The following is a 22086-nucleotide window of genomic DNA, read 5'->3' as shown; positions in this document are numbered from 1 at the left end:
ATTCACAGAAGTTTCTCATTTAGAATAAATTCACTAGAGTAAAAAGTATATTTCACTTAAAAATATTATAGTTATGTGTCAATTAAGTTTTATTCCTTACATTACTCTAATACTATATACAATTTATACTCTTAAAATATCTATTTCATAATTATTTACTTCTTTATTCCCAAATAACTATACCTCATCTGGTGATGGATGCAAAGCAAAGAGTTCTTTGTGACGGTTAGATTTCCTTTGGTCATCATTCTGACGGTCTATTTCTTCATTTGGAGTTCGATCAAGTAAATTGGGAAGCAGAGCATCAGGAAGTGAATTTTTCAAGTCAAAAATACTGCAGGCCCAGCTACCCCTTGGAGTATCGTCTATTGACATTGAGCGTCTTTTAAGATCATCCTGTCATATACAACATTAAAAATAATTATACCAATTAATAAATAAAACAAACTATTTAAATAACATCATTCAAAGTCATTTTAAAATAAAACTATTACTTGGTCATCCTGGTAGTTGCTGCCATCTGGAGCTTCGTCAGATTCAAAGACCTGTTTTGGCAAACCTTTTTGCCGTTCTTTCTGTTTATCTAATGTATTGGGATTAAATCCTGTTCCCAATTTATGATACCTATTCAAAATAAGATGGTTACATAAATAGTTACAAAAGTTTTTCACTTTTTCATCATTTTATAATAATAAGCCAAATATATTCTGTATTATTTCTTTACATAATAAAAATATATTCTAACAGTTTTGAGTGTGCTAAATATTGTACCAGAGGTTTAAGAAAAGTTCCATTCAAAGTTCTTTTAATCCAACTAGAGAGCTGATTATGAGTTTCTAGAAGTAAATCATATTTTCCTTCTTTTCATGACAACCATATGTATATAATTTAAAGTTGTACTTTTAATTCAGAGAATAGGTCAGTAAAAAGGAAGAATGGGAAGCCAGATTAAAGAATAAAATGAGAAAGTAGAAAATACATATTGCATTCATAATAATATAACATTTTAAAAGGCAAAAAAAGACATATAAAGCATCAAATCTTAAAATATCAAATAAACAAAATATTTTTATTGTATCTCATTAGGTATAAAATATCTTAAGCTAAAGCTGTAGACTTTTAAAATAAAAAATGCAGGCTCTAGGCCCTGGCCGGTTGGCTCAGCGGTAGAGCCTCGGCCTGGCGTGCGGGGGACCCGGGTTCGATTCCCGGCCAGGGCACATAGGAGAAGCGCCCATTTGCTTCTCCACCCCCCCCTCCTTCCTCTCTGTTCTCTCTTCCCCTCCCACAGCCAAGGCTCCTTTGGAGCAAAGATGGCCCGGGCGCTGGGGATGGCTCCTTGGCCTCTTCCCCAGGCGCTAGAGTGGCTCTGGTCACGCACCGGAGGGGCAGAGCATCACCCCCTGGTGGGCAAAGCATCGCCCCTGGTGGGCGTGCCGGGTGGATCCCGGTCAGGCGCATGCGGGAGTCTGTCTGACTGTCTCTCCCAGTTTCCAGCTTCAGAAAAAAAAAAAATGCAGGCTCTAAATCACTGTATATATGTATTACTTAATTAACATATATTGTTAAACTCTTAAATTAATGTAACCTTCTTTCCTAACAACCCAACACCCAAGAACATCAAAGAGAGACACTAAGGTCAAAAAGCAGTTATTCTTCCACACCTCATATAGTCAAACAGGGTAAATTTTTAACTGGAGCAAAAACAATTATAATGATCAAGAGGATGAGGACCCGGGTTCGATTCCCGGCCAGGGCACACAGGAGAAGCTACCATTTGCTTCTCCACCCCTCCGCCGCGCTTTCCTCTCTGTCTCTCTCTTCCCCTCCCGCAGCCAAGGCTCCATTGGAGCAGAGATGGCCCGGGCGCTGGGCATGGCTCTGTGGCCTCTGCCTCAGGCGCTAGAGTGGCTCTGGTCGCAATATGGCGACGCCCAGGATGGGCAGAGCATCGCCCCCTGAGGGGCAGAGCACCGCCCCTGGTGGGCGTGCCGGGTGGATCCCGGTCGGGCGCATGCGGGAGTCTGTCTGACTGTCTCTCCCTGTTTCCAGCTTCAGAAAAATGAAAAAATAAATAAATAAATAAATAAATAAATAAATAAATAAAAAAAGAGGATGGTATGGTTCTTGCTATTAGATAATTTATAAAACAGTAAAAAATCAAATTTGATATGAATCACTCACATCATCTCTTGCTGCTAAAGATAGTAAAATAGAAGCGACACTATTATTTATAATCATTATTTTTATTAGTACCACCATTCAAACCACTGTCACCATCAGCAAGTGCCAACTGAACATCTAATTTTGTAAGGTGCCATGGAATGTGGTCCTAAGAAGCATTCCCCAACTTGCATAGAAGGCAGTGCTCTATGCTTGTGTTATTTGTATCAGTGCCTCCCAGCTTAAGTTCATGTAAAATAAAATGGATATCCCTTTGGGGAAAAAATTGAAGCTATATGACATTCACATCACAGCACAATCACAAAATAAAAGGAAGCATTTTTTTCTGGAAGAATTAAAATAAAAGTATTCCATATAGTAACATAAAGGTATTATTCAGAAGCAGATGTTTTCACCTTTCATGAAATGTTTAGAGTGCTTTAATTTGTGATGTTGTATATCTAAGTTGCTCTAATAAACCAGAATAGTGTTGCATTCAGCCTCCTTTATGGTCTAAAAATCTTACAGTATAAAATTCAAGAGAGCTGAGGAGAGTGACATGATTCATGATCAATAGTCTTTTACATACTATAGTGTTTTATATCTATCTATAGCTTTTGCATATATCTTCTTAAATTATTCTGTACTTTTCTATTATATTCCAATCATAACTCTCTTGTATCTTTCAGGAATACTTTAAACTTCTAATCTGTCAAAAGTACCCTTTTTGTCTTCCATTTACCACTGCAGGTAATAAGTAATATCTTGCATATACAAACGTATATGTAAGCTTCAGAATCTGATGCCCCTATATTCTAATCTGACTATCTCACTATTTGGCTGTGGGACCTCAAATAATTTACTTAACTAGTCTGAGCCCGAGCTCCTTTCTGTTGGAACCTTAAATGAGATGTCTGTAAAGTGACTAATGAAATAATCAGCACATAGTAAATACCCATAAATGTTGACTACCTTATCCTCTTGCCTAAATCCAGGTCACCAACCCAGCCCTGTCCAGTTGGCTCAGCGGTAGAGCATCAGCCCAGCATGTGGAAGCTGGGGTTTGATTCCAGTCAGGGAGCACAGGAGAGGCAACCAACTACTTCTCTACCCCTCCCAATTTTCCTTCTCTCTCTCTCTCTTTTCCCTTCTCACAGCCATGGCTCGAATGGTTCAAGCAAGTTGGCTCTGCGCTCTGAAGATGGCTCCTCAACTCAGGCAACAAGATAGCTCAGTTGTTAAGCAACAGAGCAGTGGCCCCAGATGGGCAGAGCATTGCCCCATTAGAGGTTTGCTGGGTGGATCTCAGACAGGCGCATGTGGGAGGCTGTCTCTCTCTCCCCCCCACCTTTCACTTAATTACAAAAAAAATAGTCAGCAATCCCATGACTAATATTAAGTAGTCGATTCTATGATTCTACGTTAATATATTTCACAACTAATCTCTTTATTAAGATTTCCACCTGACCAGGTGGTGGCGCAGTAAATACATTGTCGGACTGGGATGCAGAGAACCCAGGTTCAAAACCCTGAGGTTGCCAGCTTAAGCACAGGCTCATCCGGCTTAAGCGTGGGCTAACCAGCTTGAGCACAGAGTCGCCGGCTTGAGCATGGGATCATAGACATGATTCCATGGTCTCTGACTTGAGCCCAAAGGTCACTGGCTTGAACAAGAGGTCACTCACTCTGCTGGAGCCCCCCAGTCAAGGCAATCACTGAACAACTATGGAGCTACAACGAAGAATTGATGCTTCTCATCTCTCTCCCTTCCTGTCTGTCTGTCTCTATCTGTCCCTCTCTCTGTCTCTCTGTCACCAAAAAAAAAAAAAATCGAATTATATGTTTCCAATATACATGCATTGAAGTAAAGACTTTTGAGTTATCTGACTGAGGAACAGTTTTCTTCAATGATGTCTAAAATCAGGCTATTAAAATACTTATCAAAATTTTAAGTTCTCAAAAGCAGCTCTTCTTTATAAAGAGTAGCAGTCTGTGCTTTTAATAGGTCACACTAAAACTAAAAAGCATGTCAGCAGTATCCCAAGAGTGATGCTTAACACAATATTAAACCCAGTGAAATAAGACAGCAGCCATAGGGCAAAACAATAACCAAAGGATAGATACATCACTGTTGCTAAACAATAGAGCACAAGTTACTACATTTCTGAAAACGATAATGTCATAACAGAATCTCCACTATTTCAGTCATCATATTGCCTTTAAAAAATAAAATAAGGAGAGTCCTGTCCAATGGCTCTGTAGATAAGAGCATCAGCCCAGCATATAGATGCCTCGGGTGTAATTCCTGGTCAGGACAACATAGGAGGAGTGACCATCTGTTTCTCTCCTCCTCTCTTTCCGCTTTCTCTCCCTCTTCCCTTCCCGCATCCAGTGGCTTGATTGGTTCAAGAGTTGGCCCCAGGAGCTAAGGATAGCTTAGTACTCAAGACTGCCGCATGGATCCTGGTTGAGGCGCATGCGGGAGTCTGCCTCACTATCTCCCCTCCTCTCACCTAAAAATAAATAAATAAAATAAGGCTTAAAAGTTTCATAAGAAGACTCTTCTTTATGCAAACTGGCAAAGGAAAAGTAGTTTTATTTGAATAAGCTGAACGTTTTATTATTAAACTTTGTTTTCCTGCAAAGCTGTTGCTTTACTGTATTAAAATAGTACCAGCAAATGGTACATTACAAAATTAAGATAGAATTGTTCGTCATCTGACACCGTAATGACTAACAAAAATGTTCTCCACTGACAGTCATTTCCAATAAAAATATCGTGAAGTATTTTGACCCAAATCCAGAGACAGATGTAAGCAAGTTACAGTACGTATTATATAAGGCTTAAGATAGCAATGTTGTCCTTGAATTACATAATTTTTATTACTAGATTTTATAATAGATCATTTCAAAAATCCTGAATATTATAACTATTGCCTAGCCTAAAAATCATAAGGTGTTATAAAAAGATGCATATTGTGTTTATCTGCAATCGTTAGAAAGCTAAGAGAGTACTTTCTTCCAGTGGTATTGTTGTAGTTTCTTTTTCCATTGGTATTACTAAAAGTTACTATTTTTTTAAACTTACTGATTTTAGGGAGAGAGGAAAGGAAAGAGAGAGAGACAGAAACATTGATCTGTTCCTGTATGTGCTCTGACCAGGGATCAAACCTGCAACCTTTGTATATAGGGATGATGTTCTAACCAACTGAGCTAGCCAGCTAGGGCTAAAAGTTGCTATTTTAACTCTTCTATCTACCATTAATTTAAGATTAAGCAATTTCACCCTAGCCAGTCAGCTCAGTTGGTTAGAGCATTGTCCAGAACACTGCAGGGTTACTCAGTGTTATCTTGATCAGCTAACTATTTTCATAACAAGATTTGTTGACAGGTCCTGAAATTTTCTACAAGAACTTCGTTACTTTCAGTTACTTCTCCTGATAGTGAAGAACAGAGTTCACTAGCAGCTTTCACACTTTCCAAAGCACCAAACCTATCTTGTTTGTTCAGTTTTGTCCCAATTTCAGGCAGACTCCAGTAAATAACATCTCCCAAAGTTTCCTGTGCAAAATTGTTGATTCCCACTATTTCAAAACCATTTTCTGTTGTTACCCATCTATGTTTCTCTGTGGACTTATACAGGGAGCGCAGACTAGGGTCATGCACAGCATCCTGATGGCGCCTGCTCTCAGACCCCAAGGCCTCCTTGGTTGGGGCACGGCAGGCCAAGGAGGCCTGCACACTCTGTGCCAATGGCAACACCATGTTCACAGGAGTCTATTTTATTTCTCAATCTTACATGATATTTCAACACCACCCATTAGAAAAATAAGTTACAAGATAGAATAAAACATTACTATTTTTAATAAATATTTACCTGATTGAATGTAAAAATCAAAGACCTGTAAATAGTTAATAAAAGGTAGAGTGTCGTTTCAAACGGCTTGATCTGGAAAACTGGCAATTAAATTTAACTATTTAAGTTTCAATAAAATGGATTCTTTCTGAATAATAAAATTCATTAATATTCATCTATGATTACCCAAAAGAATCAGACTATAAATCATTATCATTACATGTTTAGTTACTAGTGATCTATGATAATATGGAAATACTATCCCCACAAACCTATTATTTATAAAAAAAAGGTAAGTTAAAGTAATTGTGGAACTTGTAAAGAAAAGATATTTATATAAAAAGGTTCTTCTTTTGCTTCTTCAGCTATTTGTTCAAATAAATTTTCAGATCTCATATTTATTATTAATTAACATTAATCCATTTATAGATCCCACTCAGTATTTTTAAATGTTATATAAAACATATAACTTACTTTCTGATCACAACTGCCCAATCTTCTGTATAACTTCTTATACAATCTCTAACATGTGGATCCATTTCACTATTTAAAAAAAAAAATTGTAATTTAAACAGGAAAGCACTGATGGTGAATTTGGTTGCTACAGCTCTTGGTTGTTTAACAGGAAATACCACCACCACCACAAGAAATAGGTTATTAATCAAATAATGGAAGTTAGCTTTTCAATAGTTACACTAAAACCAAAAATAGGCAAATGTCTCCTTACCTTTCTTCAGGTACAGCTGAAACAAGGGTTCTGCAGTCCCTGGGACTATAAACAACTTCAATATCATCTGGAGGGAATTCAATCAAATCCCTTAACGGCCCAGAATCCACAGCTAAAGGATGAGTAATGAGGTAATCTTCCAAATCCACTGGCTCTACTGCTTCTGTAAGGGGCACCTTTATAAATGTGAGGGCGAGGGGAAAAGAGGTAAATGGAAAGGAATAGGTGGATATTAAGATTTTTAAAACTTTAAGGAAAACATGTATTTTTAAAAATATAATATGTTTTAACCTAGTCATTTCTAAATTTTCAACAGATGCACGAAAGAAACCACAAGGTGTTATCCTTCTGATACTCATTCACGTTTTAGGTTATACTCTCTTTAACCCTCATGCTTAGACTTTATCCATACCTCTTATGTAAAGCCAGTAATGATCATTAACAGTTTTATAATACTTTACAATGACATAATGCTCACTGAAGGAACTGTTTTCTTTTTATATCTTTGGAATTGTCATTACTAAGTTTCTAAACAGTACTTTTATTTGTTGCTATTATTGATTATCCTAGTAAAAATCTATAATCAGACTGTGGTTAGCTAAAAAATGGACCTCCAAAAAACCTCCCTCCACATACAATCCATGGACCTTTCATGGCAAAATATTAAGATAAAAAATAAAAAGGTGTGATCTATAATGTGAACATTATCCTGAATTATCTGAGTGAGCCTTAAGTGCAATTATATCCATCCTTATAGGAAGATAGAGGGAGAACTGGGCCAAATAGAGGGAAAAATCATATAAAGACAAAGCAAGGAGAGATCTGTAGATTCTGGTCTTACAGATAGAAATGATGCAGTTATAAATAGCCAATAGAATCTGGAAGGGGTAAGGAACTGATTCTATCCCGGATCCCCCAAAGGGAGCATGGCCTTAGCAAAACCTTGATTTTCAGCCCGTTGATTCTTTTGGACTTAAGCACTGTGAGAAAATAAATTTATTTTGTTGTAAGTCACCAGTTTATGGTATTTTATCACAGCAGCAAAGGATACTAGTACACAGACCCTATTAAGAGGATCTATTAGTAATAACAGAACATTCGGGATATTGCTTAGCCAAGTTGAAATATACTTTTTAAGACATTCAAGTTCTTTTCTGATTCAAGAAAGAAAAATGTATTCAGGCAAAACTATAAAGAATTATATAACAAATATGCAGATGTGAACCAAGAAAAATAAAAACATGTTATTTCTCAAGATATTTAACTGGGTAAAAAAACTGAGACCTGCTTCTCTGTGCAGGTATGTGTTACTAAAAAGAAGATGCTTCAATCTATGCTTCTTTGGACGAAACAACTAGTAACAGGTAGAGCAACAATATTTTAAAGATTTTAACTAAAATGATGAAAGACCAGCACATGATAAACATTCAAAAGATAGCAGTTATTATTATGTTTTCTCACTTAAATCTCCCCCAAACCCTGTTAGAGATAATTATTATTTTAATTCTACAAATAAAGGCATTTATACTCGAGTTAAACTTCTAAAAATAAAATTGCCACAAATGATAGAGCAACAATTTTTCTCAAAGAAATAATACATTTATTGAAATATTTATAAAATTATGGATTTTAATATGCATGACAAAGCAAAATTTTAAACTGGGTCTTCAAGCTCTAAATTCATGGGTTTTCCTCTCAGAAGCATTTTATCTTACCTATTCTATCAGATACATAATACAATAATACCCATGAGGGTGTCCTTCCTTCCTTCCTTCCTTCCTTCCTTCCTTCCTTCCTTCCTTCCTTCCTCCCTCCCTCCCTCCCTCCCTCCCTCCCTCCCTCCCTCCTCCCTCCCTTCCTCCCTCCCTCCCTCCCTTTCCTCCCTTTCCTCCCTAGCAAAACCCTAGCAAAACAATAACAACATATTTAAATGGTCTATATCAGGGGTCCCCAAACTTTTTACATAGAGGGCCAGTTCACTGTCCCTCAGACCATTGGAGGGACGCCACATACAGTGCATCTCTCACTGACCACCAATGAAAGAGGTGCCCCTTCCGGAAGTGCAGCGGTGGGGGGTGGGGGGTAAATGGCCTCAGGGGGCTGCATGCGGCCCACAGGCAGTAGTTTGGGGATGCCTGGTCTATATACACCAAAAAAAAAATGATAAGAGACTACCAGAATATATTTAAAAACATGACCTATATGTATGGAATGCAAAATACTCACTTTAAATAAGATAATACAAAGATGAAAAAAAGATATAGTGTGCATACATTAATCAAAAGTGGCTACTTTAATAGCAGATAAAGTAGACTTCAGACCAAGGAAAGTATTATATAAAGGGGGACATTACCTGATGATAATATATGATATCACCACCAAGAAAACATAGCAATCTTAAATGTGTATGTACTAAACAACAGAGGTATAAAATATGTGAAGAGCAAAAACTGATAGAACTAAAAGGAAAAATAAGACATATCTACAATTATAGTTGATGTCAGGACATCTCTCTCAACAACTGAAAGACAGTAAGACAGAAAATCAACAAGGATATGGTAAAACTCAAAAGTACCATTAACTAGCAGGATCTAATTGACATTTATAGAACAGTCTACTCAATAGCAACAGATCAACTCTTTTCAAAATAAAGTAAAAAAAGCATACACCAAGCTGGGCCATATCCTGACCTATAAAATAAACCTTAACAAATTTAAAAGAATTAAAACTATGCAGTGTGTTCCCTAACCATAATATAGCCAAACTAGAAATTAGCAACCGAAAGGTAACAGGAAAATCTCCAAACACCTGGACACAAAACAACACTTCCAAATAATCCAAGAGTCATAGAAGTCGGAAAAGTGGAATTTTAAAAATACATAAAACTGGCCCTAGCCTGGTGGGTCAGTGGACAGTGTCGTCCTGACACAACAAGGTCGCAGGTTTGATCCCCTGTCAGGGCACATATGAAGGGTAATCAATGAATGCATAATTAAGTAGAATAACTAAGTGAAACAACAAATTGATGCTTCTCTCTTTCTTTCTCTCTCTCAAATCAATGGAAAAATTATTTTTTTAAAATAAAAAAAATGCCTGACCTGTGGTGGCACAGTAGATAAAGCATTAACCTGGAATGCCAAGGTTTCTGGTTCAAAACCCTGGGCTAACCCAGTCAAGGCACAAACGAGAAGCAACTATGAGTTGATGCTTCCCATTCTTTCCTTCCCCCCCTGCCTTTCCCTTTTTTTTCTCTCTCTCTCTCTCTGTCTGTCTACCTCTCTCTCTCTCTCATTTCTCTAAAATCAATAAGTAAAATGTTTAAAAAATATTTTTAAATAAAAGAATTTAAAAACTAAATAAAAATACAACAAAATTTGTGAGATGAGCAAAATGCAAATCAAAAACGTGAGATACTATTCACATGCATTATGACGGCTATTAATTTTTAAAAATGGAAAACAACAAGTGTAAGAAAGGATATGGAGAAATTGGAGCTTTGTGCATTGCTGGTGGGAATGTAAAATGGTGCAGCTGTTATGTTCTGAAAAGAAAATGCCAAAAAAAGAATTTCTGCCTGACCAGTGGTGGCAGTGGATATAGTGTCGACTCAAGACACTGGGTCCCTAGTTTGAAACAATGAGTTGGCCAGCTTGACCTGAGAGCAGGCTCATTGGTGTGAGTGCAGATGTGCCTGCCACCTTGAGCAGAGTCGCTGGCTTGAGCTCAGGATCATCAACATCCCAAGGTAACTGGCTTGAGCCCAAAGGTTGCTGGCTTGAAGCCCAAAGGTCACTGGCTTGAGCCCTAGGTTGCTGGCTTGAGCAAGGGGTCACTGGCTTGGCTTGACCCATCCCCTCCACCAACCCCCATCAAGGCACATATGAGAAGCAATCAATGAACAACTCAAGTGAAACAACTATGAGTTGATGCTTCTCATCTCTCTCCTTTCCTGTCTTTCTTTAAAAAAAAAAAAAGTTTCCATATGATCCACCAATTCCACTTCTAAGTATATACCCCCAAAATTGAAATAAAGACTCAAACAAATTTTGCATATTCATTTCAGAGCAGCGTTGTTGCCCACAACCAAAAGGTGAAAACAATACGTGTACCAACAGATGAATGGATCAACAAAATGTGGTACATACACACAATAACATATTATTCAGCCTTAAAAGGGAATAAAATTCTAACACATGTTCCAATATGGATGAACCTTGAAGACATGCTGAGTGAACTAGTCAGACATAAAAACAGAATTATTATATGATTCCCCCTTTATCAAATACATGAAATAGACAAATTAATAAAGAAAAAATAGAGTTTACCAGGGATTGAGAGGAAGGGGGAATACAGAGTTTCAGTTTGGGATAATAAAAAGTTCTGGAAATGGACAGTGGTGATAGTTATACAACACTGTGAATGTACTTAATGCCATTAAATCATAGATTCAGATATGGATAAAATGGTAAATTTTATGTTATGAATATTTTACAACAGATAGAAAAATATCTTTAAATGAACATTTTCTAAAAAACAAGTCAATTCTCTTCTACACAGGTGTTATTTTGGAGGCAGTATACATTTCAGAATTTAAAGTATCACAAATGGATGCTCAATGAAAATAATGACACAAGTTGGGAGTCCTTACATACGTATAATTCCAAATTAACCTTTCAGCAAAGAATGACCAACCATAGCAAGAGTGAGTGTTAGGGTAGAGTAGAAAGCTATGGCACTTTCTTACAAACACAAAATTATATAGAGGATAAAGGATCTTGTTTCCATAACTCATAGAGAAGGTCATTAGCTTGTTAGGTGTAATGTCAGCTAGACCTGGATCAAGGGAAAAAATTAGTTTTGCTACAACTGTCTCCATTCTCTCTGATGCCCATGGGAAGACAGCTGCCTTAGTTCTAGGATGTACTGATGAGCTGCATACAAGTGTAAATTATTTTGCAAGAACACAAAGAAAGATCCTGTATTTAGTGATAAAAGGAAGGAGCTGGACATGATTTTATAAAAGAGACTGCGTGATGGGGCAGTAAGGGTTAAAGAGTGACAAAGTGAAGCAATAGTGAAGCAATGCAGCATCTCTCATAGGGAATGGATGAACTTGTCTTACTTCAGCATCACTGTACTGGAATTTTGGCTGACACGTTTCAATCCTTTGCAGTGTGCCATCAAAAATTCTGTCATTTAATTTGCGGTTGGTTTGGGCTATGGAAAGGGAATAAAAGGGATAGCAAAAGAGTTTCTTTTTGAGGTGATAAAATGTTCTAAATTGACTGTGGTGATGGTTGCACATATCTATGAATATATTAAATCCATTGAATTTTACATTAATGGGTGAATTGTATGGTATGTGAATTAAATCTAAATAAAGTGGGTTTATAAAAAATTACCCAGAATCTAATCAGTTACAGAAAATACAGAAGTAGAAAAGCAAGTCTACAAGGAAGAAATTTCAAAGAAAGCTGAACCAGAACCTAATCAGTGGCAGGAAGGACAAGATAGAGTGGTAAGTTTACAAGGAAGCAAACATAAAATCCAAAAGGCAAGGAATTTTGTAAGACAACTAACCCAATTTCCTTAACAAGTCAATAATATAAAAATAAAGTTAAAATTCCAGAGCTGATGGGGAATGGTAGCAGAGAATCAAAGGGGGATAAATGGTGATGGAAGGAGACTTGACTTGAGGTGCTGAACACGCAATACAAGACACAGATGATGTATTAGAGAATTGTACACCTGGAACCTATATAATTTTATTAACTAATGTCATCCCAACAAATTCAATAAAAAACAAAATAATAAAAATAAAATATTCCAGAGTGGATCAAATCCAAAATGTAGCTTCAGAATTGAATAGGAAATTAACATCTCTATAACCCCTCCTAACACTCGCCCCCAAATTTCAGAAATGAGTTTACAACAAATAAGGTTATGAAACTTTTGGTGCAATCCAATCTGCTGGCTCTTACCTTTCCGCTAGTTTTTCACGGCCTAGTCAGTAATATACCAGTAACATACCATGTTTTAAATATGCTACTTACTGTGGTATGATGGGATATATTGCCGACAATGTTGAGGTTTTTAAGCAGCTGGGGAGAACCACTGTATTGCCCAGAGATCTGCTTCCTAACTTCAGCAGCTACAGTTCTATAACAAAGAAAGCAAATATGTTGTTTTTAAAAAGAAAATAATTTAGGTTTAAAAGGGGAGAAAGGTAATTATATTAAAGTTTCATTTAAAGAACAAAACCTCAGTATGTCAATAAATTCATAAGATATCAGTAAATATTGCTTATAATCATAGTAGAACGTTTTTACAATGCTGATGTAGGGTATAAGACTGACAGTCAACTTTCATAAGGCTTTTTTTTTGTAAATGTCATTTTACGGAATATATATACTTTGGCTTATAATAGAGCTGGAACTTATAAGATGTATATATTAAAGCTTATATATTTTAAGAATATAAAATTAATTCTAAAACAATTAACATTAACATATTATAATAATTAGGAAAAAATAATCTCCTTTTTCCTAATATTTTTAAAACTTTTATTTTTTGATCTTAGAGAAAGGGAAAGAGAAACATTGATTTGTTGTTCCACTTATTTGTGGCATTCTCTGGGTGATTCTTGCATGTGCCCTGACCAGGTTCAAACCCACACAGCGTATCAGGACAATGCTCTAACTAACGGATCTATCTGGCCAGGGCCTCCTTTCTGTTATTACTAATTCCTCATTAATGCTCCAGAACACTATTCCCTGTTTTTACTTAACTAATTAAAAATGCCATTATGTTCTCACATTCATGGTTTTCAATAATCTTACCCTAATCATCTCTAGCCTTACATATCCTCTCCAAAATTCTTGTCATTGAACATAGATTACTTCCAAGAATGCTGTTTCTCCCCTGTATCCACAAATTCAATTCTTAGTTTTAAGGGTAAATCTCAAATGCCAAGACCTCCATACAAGTTTCTTGACTCATTACAACTAAAATAGCACCCTACTTCAAAACCCTTAGAGCACCTATCATAACCTAACTTTCATTTTCCTTCTAGTTATTTTCCATGTTCCAAGTATGTTCTACATAAAAAGAGGCAGTGGTTTCATTTATTTTGTTTTTCCTAAAATACTTAGCAAATGGCACTCAAAACAGGTAAATGTTTAGCCCTATGAAACAGTATTACTGAACTTATTGACCAATGAAGTAAACCACCAAAGCATTACTATAACAGAACTCGACAGATAAGTCTTTATTTGAATCAGAATTAGAATGTAGAAGTTCCACAATTTTAAGCTACTTGTTGACCCTTGGGGGTATACTAGTGTAATAAATTTACTTAAATAGCATTCCTAAAATTAAAATATTTTAGGTATTCAAATTACTTTATAGCTCATTAACATATGTATTCTTTAGATTCTACAAAACTATAAACCAAAATATTCAGTGAGTCCTAAATCCATTAGTAATACTTTTATTAAATAGAAAATATAACTCAATAATACATAATAAAGACTACTATTCACAGATTTTGTGCAATTATTTTCCTGATGTCAATACCTAACCTCTGCCCTATGACCATCAATCAATTGGCCACTTCTTTATTTTATAAAACTTGCCTTTTGTTGTTTCATTCTTTTGCAAAAGATAAACCCTCTTTCTTCCTACGATTTCCATCATGCATAAAGCAAAACAGGCTTCATGGCCTGGTTTTTCAGAGCCCTGAACATCCAAGACACCATTCAAATTTCCAGCTAAATTTCTGAACAATCTCATTTTCTAAAAATTATTCAGATTTGTCATATAACCTTAACCCCCTCTCCTCTTCCATATCGCCTTGCTTTTTTCCACATACAATCACACCACAAACACTTACTGAGCATTGTTATGTGCCAACTACTCATAACAGAAATTTTTGTTACAAGGTAAAAAAAGAGCTATCATTCTTTAAGGCACAAGATATTGAATAAGCACAACTCTTATTTTTTTACAGGTAACTTTAGATCACATTGTATTTTATAAAACACTAATTCATTATTCATAATTACCAAAGTTTGGAAGTAACCAAGATGTCTTTCAATAGGTAGATGGATAAATAAACTATGATATATCCATACAATGGAATATTATTTAGCAATAAAAAGTGCTATAAAGCCATAAAAAGATATGAAAGAACCTTAAAAGAATACAGCTAAGTGAAAGAAGCCAATCCGAAAAGGCTATATATTGTATGATCTCAACTATATGATATTCTAGAAAAGGCAAAACTATGGTAACAATAAAAGGAACAGTGATTGCCAGAGGTTGCAGGGGACCAGAAAAGGAAGGGTTGAAGAAGTAGTGCACAAGAGATTTTTAGGGCAGTGAGACTACTCGGTATGATACTATAACGCTGGATTACATGTCATTACACATTTGTCAACACCTGTAGAATATACAACAGGAAGAGCAAATATAATGTAATCTATGGATTTTAGTTAATAATAATGTATCAGTATTGGCTCATCAATTATAACAAATGTGCCACATTAATGCAAGAGGTTAATAATAGAAGGAACTCGGTGGGGAAGTTTCTATATGGGAACTCTCTATATTGCCCACTCGTTTTTCTGTAAACCCAAAACTGCCCCAAAAAACTCTTAATTAAGGAGAGGGCAAAAGGAAAATTCTGTAACACTTTTCCACTGCATGTTGAAAAATAAGAACATTCACTTCAGTTCAGGACTCCCCTTACACCTCTGAATGCAACCTATATGTTGTGAGTGTTTATTCTGTTTAGTTCAAAGGCCTGACAATCTACTGATCCCTTTATCAAGAGAATACAAAGCAGCTTTTAAAAAGAGAGATAAAGAACAAATATTCTTCTTGTGTCTATCTTCCTCATTGTTACTCCCCTCAATATATCAATATCAGCACTACCTCTGTGATTCTGGGGCTAACCCATGAGTAATCTAAACTGTAAACTGCTCTATTTTTTCAACTCATGATGTCATTCAGTAAATATTAAGAGTAATTGATGAGCCAATTACTTCATGTACGGCTAAGAGAGAAAAAGCTTGCCCATTAACCAATATACCATCAATTAATTGCAAGACATACCCTGATTTCAGAAGCTGTTAAGATATAAAACTTAAAATAAATGAAATGACTATTTCAAAAAGAGACTATCTTTTGTCAATTGCAGACATACAAAAAAATAATTCCCATGTTACAAATATTTGCCTTATTTCTACATGACTTAATTTTCCCCAGAAAGAAAATCAGTAATAATTAAAAATAAGAACCATTTCCAAACTGAACTATCTGCAACCCAGACAAGGGAAGTATTTACAGAGAGATCCCTTATATGAAAAGATTTTATTAAATGGTAATGAGAAAATTTTCCTAAACAAAAAACAGTATCTCTTAACTATACCATGGTCCAGAGTATGCCAAACAAGAACTGTAATGAATAATTATAGTTATTGACAAGTTAAAAATCTTTTATTATATAGATCACTTTTCCCAATAACAATTTTTGCTACGTCTAGTGATAGCTCATATAGTGAAGCAATATGGAAGTCCTTTTTACTTCTGATATGCTATTAATATCAAGTGGAAAGAAGAGTAGGTCAAAAATCCCCTAATTACTTATGCTCCTAAATTATAAGAAAACATCTTCCCTCCTGAAAGAACATGATCCAATACTTGACCTATTTATCTCCTTATCAACTCTCTCTGTGTCTTCGAGCTCCCTCACCATATCAACACGCATTGGAGTTTTCACAAAAGAAAGCACTCACTAAGGTCATCCACCATGGGATGTTGGAGAGACCCAGCAAAGGATGCATATCCTCAGGGAAAATTATGTTGAATTTAACCTTTCCTTTCACAGCTTCTCACTTTCTGGTGTACCACCCAACCATGATTTCCAGAATGACGTAAGGATAGCAGGCCAATCTGGGCCTCTCTCATCTCCAGTCAGTCTGAATAATGGGGAATAAGGAGAGTGTAGACACGTGATGGCGAACCTATGGCACGCGTGTCAGCACTGACAAACATAGCCATTTTCAATGACATGTGGCCGCATACCAGGGAAGTATGGGGCCGCATGCAGAGAAGGACGGTTCATCCTCGGCTCCTGCACGGCCAGGTACAGTAGCCGAGGATAAAACATTTGCTGTAGTGTAGACACTCTGTGCCTGAGGTCTGTAGGCGGAAACAACAGAACTCTCGGCACAGAGCGTCTACTTCTGGGACTTCCAGTTAGGCCGTTAGGGGATCTGTGACCTCACTTCCAGCCAGCAAAGAGGGAGCAGCTGTATGCCATGAGGGACGCATCTCTGGGGGCCCTGTGATCGCCATTACCAGCAACCACATAACCACAGCAACCATCATCCAATCTACTGTTCTGGGGTGTCCTGGATTTCTAATTGACCATCATTACTGAGATAAGTGAGGGGGAGGCTGGGAGAGGCAAGGGCCTGTGCTATGGGTGCCGTTTTCCGTCATTAGAAATAGCGGCAGCCATCTTAATTTACATAAGATGCAACTTGCAGAATTTCAAGACAGCATCTGGGCTCAGGTGTTTGTCGACTTGAGGTCAAAGCTTGAGAATCTGGAAAGGTGCCGCTTGGAGAATCAAGAGGAGTGTCACTACAAACAGGAAATTTGGAGTGCCTGGAACCGATTACCAAATACTTTTAGCACCCTGAAAAATATAGCAATGGCTTTACTCACAATTCTTCCCTCTATGTACTTTTGTGAGACCTTATTCTTAGCATTAAATAATATCAAAACCAACAAAAGTAACAGATTGACAGATGAAGTTAGTAGCGCTTGCTTGGGCCTGAAGTATACAAAATACCAACCTTCAATTGAAGATTTAGCCAATGAAACTCAGCAACAAAAAAGTCACTAATAGGCAGGTTAGTTAAAGAATTCCCCCTCCCCCTCACTTATCTTAGTTCATGGCACCCCACACAAGTTAAATAATATCAAGACCAACAAAAGAAACCGAATGACAGATGAACAAAGAAGTCACTAAGCAGGTAAGTTAAATAATTAGTTTTTGGTTTATTAAATACAGTTATATATTACAATTATACATTTTTATTTAAACTATAAATATCACAAAATTATGATTTTTTTCTCGAAGTGACACACCACCCGAGTTATGCTTGGTTTTTTAGTGAATTTTGACACACCAAGCTCAAAAAATTGCCCATCACTGGTTTAGACTAAATTAAAAGTGATTAGTTGAGCTACTCCTATAAGGTCAGAGACAATAGCTGCAGTGTAACACGTCAAGTAAGAGAACAAGACCTCTTGGAAATGGCACTGTTTATACGTAAAAGAGAAGTCAGGGAAGAAGTGAAGGAAAAGAGAATATGTCACGGAATATACCAGGTGTGGAAGTATATCAAAGACAAGGCAAAAAAAGGGGCTAACTAAAAATCCCTCCCCCAAAAAAGGACAAAAACAGCTGATAGCAGCACAGTGTTGAGACTTTCCAAGTCAAAGACTGGTGACTAATGGCTGAATCAGAGTGCTGCCATTGGTATTAAAAACTAAGGAGAAAAAACAAACAAACAAAAACAATTACTGAACAATGTATCACCTACTAAGTTATTTGTGTCCCAAATGTTTAAGCTAAAGCTAAATTGAATCAAATCTGTACATCTAAGATCCAGTTTACAAAAAATACAGAGAACAGTGTAACAAGTTAATATCAAAAGAAGAAATCAGACCAAAACCAGAACGCAGGTCATTCAATGTGTCAAGTCTCTTCAACAAGTCAATGTGAGACTGAGAGTAAGGGGAAGAGGAGGGGAGGGAAAGGAGTAAGGAAAGAAGGAAGGGAGAAAAGACAGCAGCCAAGCTTTAGTGTAAAAAAGCAAGAATGAAAAATAAAGTCTATTTAAAAGGGAAAAAAAAAAGATTTACAACTAAATGCAACTAATGGTTTCTAGATACGAGTTTGAAGAAACCAGTTATAAACATTTCTGGGGATAATGAGAAATGTGAACACAGACACAATATTACATAATTAAGATTTTTTTTTTTTCTGTATTTTTCTGAAGCTAGAAACGGGGAGAGACAGTCAGACAGACTCCCGCATGCGCCCGACCAGGATCCACCGGCACGCCCACCAGGGGGCGATGCTCTGCCCCTCCCGGGCGTCGCTCTGTTGCGACCAGAGCCACTCTAGCGCCTCGGGCAGAGGCCGAGGAGCCATCCCCAGCGCCCGGGCCATTTTTGCTCCAATGGAGCCTCGGCTGCAGGAGGGGAAGAGAGAGACAGAGAGGAAGGAGAGGGGGAGGGGTGGAGAAGCAGATGGGCGCTTCTCCTGTGTGCCCTGGCCGGGAATCGAACCCGGGTCCCCCTCACGCCAGCCCGATGCTCTACCACTGAGCCAACCGGCCAGGGCTAATTAAGAATTATTGTATTCACCTGACCTGTGGTGCCTCAGCATCGACCTGGAACACTTATGTCGCTGGTTTGAAACCCTGGGCTTGCCCGGTCAAGGCACATACAGGAAGTAACTACTACCAATTGATGCTTCCCGCTTCTCCTCTTTCTCTGTCTGTCTCGGTCTCATCTCTCTACAAACTCAATAAATAAATGTTAAAAAAAAAAATGGTTTCACCTGACCAGGAAGTGCCACAGTGGATAGAGTTCAGCCTGGGACATTGAGGACCCAGTTTGGAAACCCTGAGGTCACTGGCTTGAGCGTCGGCTTACCAGCTTGAGTATGGGTTGCCAACTTGAACGCGGGGTCATAGATATGACCCCATGGTCTCTGGCTTAAGCCCAAAGTTGCTGGCTTGAGCCCAAAGGTCTCTGGCTTGAAGCCCAAGGTTGCTGGCTTGAACAAGGGGTCACAGGCACATATTAGAAAGCAATCAATGAATAACTAAGGTGCTGCAACTATGAGTTGATGTTTCTCATCTCTCTCTTCCTGTCTGTCTGTCCTTCTCTTTCTATTCTCTCACTAAAAAAAAAAAAAAGAAAAAGAAAAAAGAATTATTGGTTTCTTTTAACATGTGAAAACAGTATTATAGTGTGCAGGAAAATGTCCTTATGTTTTAGACATACAAATGACATCTGTAATTTAGCTTTTTGTGTGTGTGTGACAGAGACAGAGAGAGACAGAGAGAGGGACAGACAGAAAGGGAAAGAGATGAGAAGCATCAATTCTTCATTGAGGCACCTTAGTTGTTCACTGAATGATTTCTCATATGTGCCTTGACCGGGGGGGGGGGCCACAGCAAAGCAAGTGACCCCTTGCTGATGCCAGCGACCTTGGGTTCAAGCTGGTGAGCTTTGCCCAAACCAGATGAGATTGCGCTCAAGCCGGCGACCTCAAGGTTTCGAACCTGGGTCCTCTGTGTCCTAATCCAATGTTTTATCCACTGCGCCATGGCCTCCTCAGGCTGAAACTTAACTTTAATTACTCTGTCTTAATGAGGAAAACTAGCAAATTAAATATGAAGTACAGATGGGGCAAATACCCTTCAATGGGTATATCACTGCCTCCATTAGGCCCTGCCTGATTATTTCTGTTCTGTTTCACTGAGGTTGGACACTGCTCTATGCTTTCAAAGCACTCTGTGTTTATCCACATACATTCAAAGAAATAGTTTATAGGATGCCAGTTCAGAGAGGCAGCAGACTAGCCAGAGTCCTTTCCATCACAGTATAAGAAGAATCTGGCCTTACAGACATAGAGTTTGATTTCAGTAATAGGAAAGCTCGTTTTTTAAACATTCTTTTTAAAAGAAGCACATAAACTGCAAAGTTGGTTTTTCTAGAATAATAGTGATGCAACCCTCAACAATGAAATTTGGTGGAAAAGAAAAAGATACTATGAAGTATCAAAAATTTGCCTTCTCAGGCCTGGCACACTTTCACTCCTCATAGGCACCTTTAGTACCTCCTTGAGGAATTTGGGAGGAAAAGGAAAAACTTCACTTCTGATTGAAGTATATTTGCTATCTCTTACTTTGTATAAATGCCTCAAAGCAGGTTAACATCTGCCATTAAAGAAAGTGTTCAGTGTGGACGAAAAGTAGGTTTACAGTTGTTCACATGAAAAATAATACAATAATTAACAAATAATAATACAAGAATAAATTGTGTTTTGCATACTCACAACTTTTGGCTCTTTTCTACCTCACTATGATAACTGAACATACCTTAATCATGGCATCTATCAAATTGTTTTTGAAATTTATTTACCTATCTCCTTGCAAGGAAGGAAGCAGTTAAATGGCAGGTCTTCACTTATCTACCCATGCACCCTTTAGCAGAGTGCCTAATACGTACTGGGTGCTTTAAAAAATACATTTACAAAGCTAAATAAAGAGAAACTCAGAGTTCCTCCACCCTCAAAAGAGTAGTTCAATAAGAATGCTAAATGGAACAAGTGATGTGAGCTTCTTGGAAGGAGGAAGAGGAAATGAGGGAGAAAAAGAGAGAGAGAGAGAGAGAAAGAATGAGAGAGAGAGAAAGTGGAAAAAGGGAAAAGAAGGTAGGCTATAAAAATGAATTCAGAGACTACATCGTGTATGAACTTTCCAAATGTTTTTTAGAGTAAACTAATCCATAAGCATAGTTAGTTTTTAATTGATGGGAAAGGAACAAGAATGTATGCTTTTTTTACATATTACTGATAAATATAATAGGTAAATATTTTCTAGGGGGGGTCTGAATTCACAGAAGAATTCTAAATATACAACATTTTTCTTAAAGAGCATAGCTGACATCATTATTATCCCATGTGTTAACTGGTAAGTTAAAAGCTACTACTGAACCTCTTTTTTTTTTTTTTTTAAACAATTTTTAAGACAAGATATAAAACATGTTCACTTATCTCAAAGTAGTCTCTACTGTGTTTTGTTTTGTTTTGTTTTGTTTTTTTGCATTTTTCTGAAGCTGGAAACAGGGAGAGACAGTCAGACAGACTCCCGCATGCGCCCGACCGGGATCCACCCCGCACGCCCACCATTGGGCGACGCTCTGCCCACCAGGGGGCGATGCTCTGCCCATCCTGGGCGTCGCCATGTTGCGACCAGAGCCACTCTAGCGCCTGAGGCAGAGGCCACAGAGCCATCCCCAGCGCCCGGGCCATTTTGCTCCAATGGAGCCTTGGCTGCGGGAGGGGAAGAGAGAGACAGAGAGGAAGGCGCGGCAGAGGGGTGGAGAAGCAAATAGGCGCTTCTCCTATGTGCCCTGGCCGGGAATTCTACTGTGTTTTTAATATGTCTGCAAAGGGCTGGTTCCAGAACTACTTTCAAGCTTCATGATTATACAAATCAAGTTACTAGGAGCCTGACTGGTGGTG

General features: G+C 37.6%; 1 protein-coding gene across 12 annotated transcripts in view; it reads right to left on the bottom strand.

Moving 5' to 3' along the window:
- DOCK7 (dedicator of cytokinesis 7) overlaps positions 1 to 22086 on the bottom strand; it is a 254205-nt gene that overhangs the window by 208412 nt on the left and 23707 nt on the right. For all 12 annotated transcript variants that reach the window (XM_066269012.1, XM_066269013.1, XM_066269016.1 and 9 more), the window contains exons 2-6: positions 12800 to 12905; positions 6747 to 6922; positions 6494 to 6562; positions 495 to 624; positions 184 to 396 (exon numbers count right to left, since the gene is read on the bottom strand). In XM_066269012.1, the coding sequence (XP_066125109.1) occupies positions 184 to 396; positions 495 to 624; positions 6494 to 6562; positions 6747 to 6922; positions 12800 to 12905 (694 nt within the window). The remainder of the gene's footprint in view (positions 1 to 183; positions 397 to 494; positions 625 to 6493; positions 6563 to 6746; positions 6923 to 12799; positions 12906 to 22086) is intronic.

Source organism: Saccopteryx bilineata, chromosome 3, assembly GCF_036850765.1.
Source record: "Saccopteryx bilineata isolate mSacBil1 chromosome 3, mSacBil1_pri_phased_curated, whole genome shotgun sequence".
Lineage (NCBI taxonomy): Eukaryota > Metazoa > Chordata > Mammalia > Chiroptera > Emballonuridae > Saccopteryx > Saccopteryx bilineata.
Note: the sequence above shows the minus strand (reverse complement) of the source record. Positions and strands in the feature narration are given on the sequence as shown.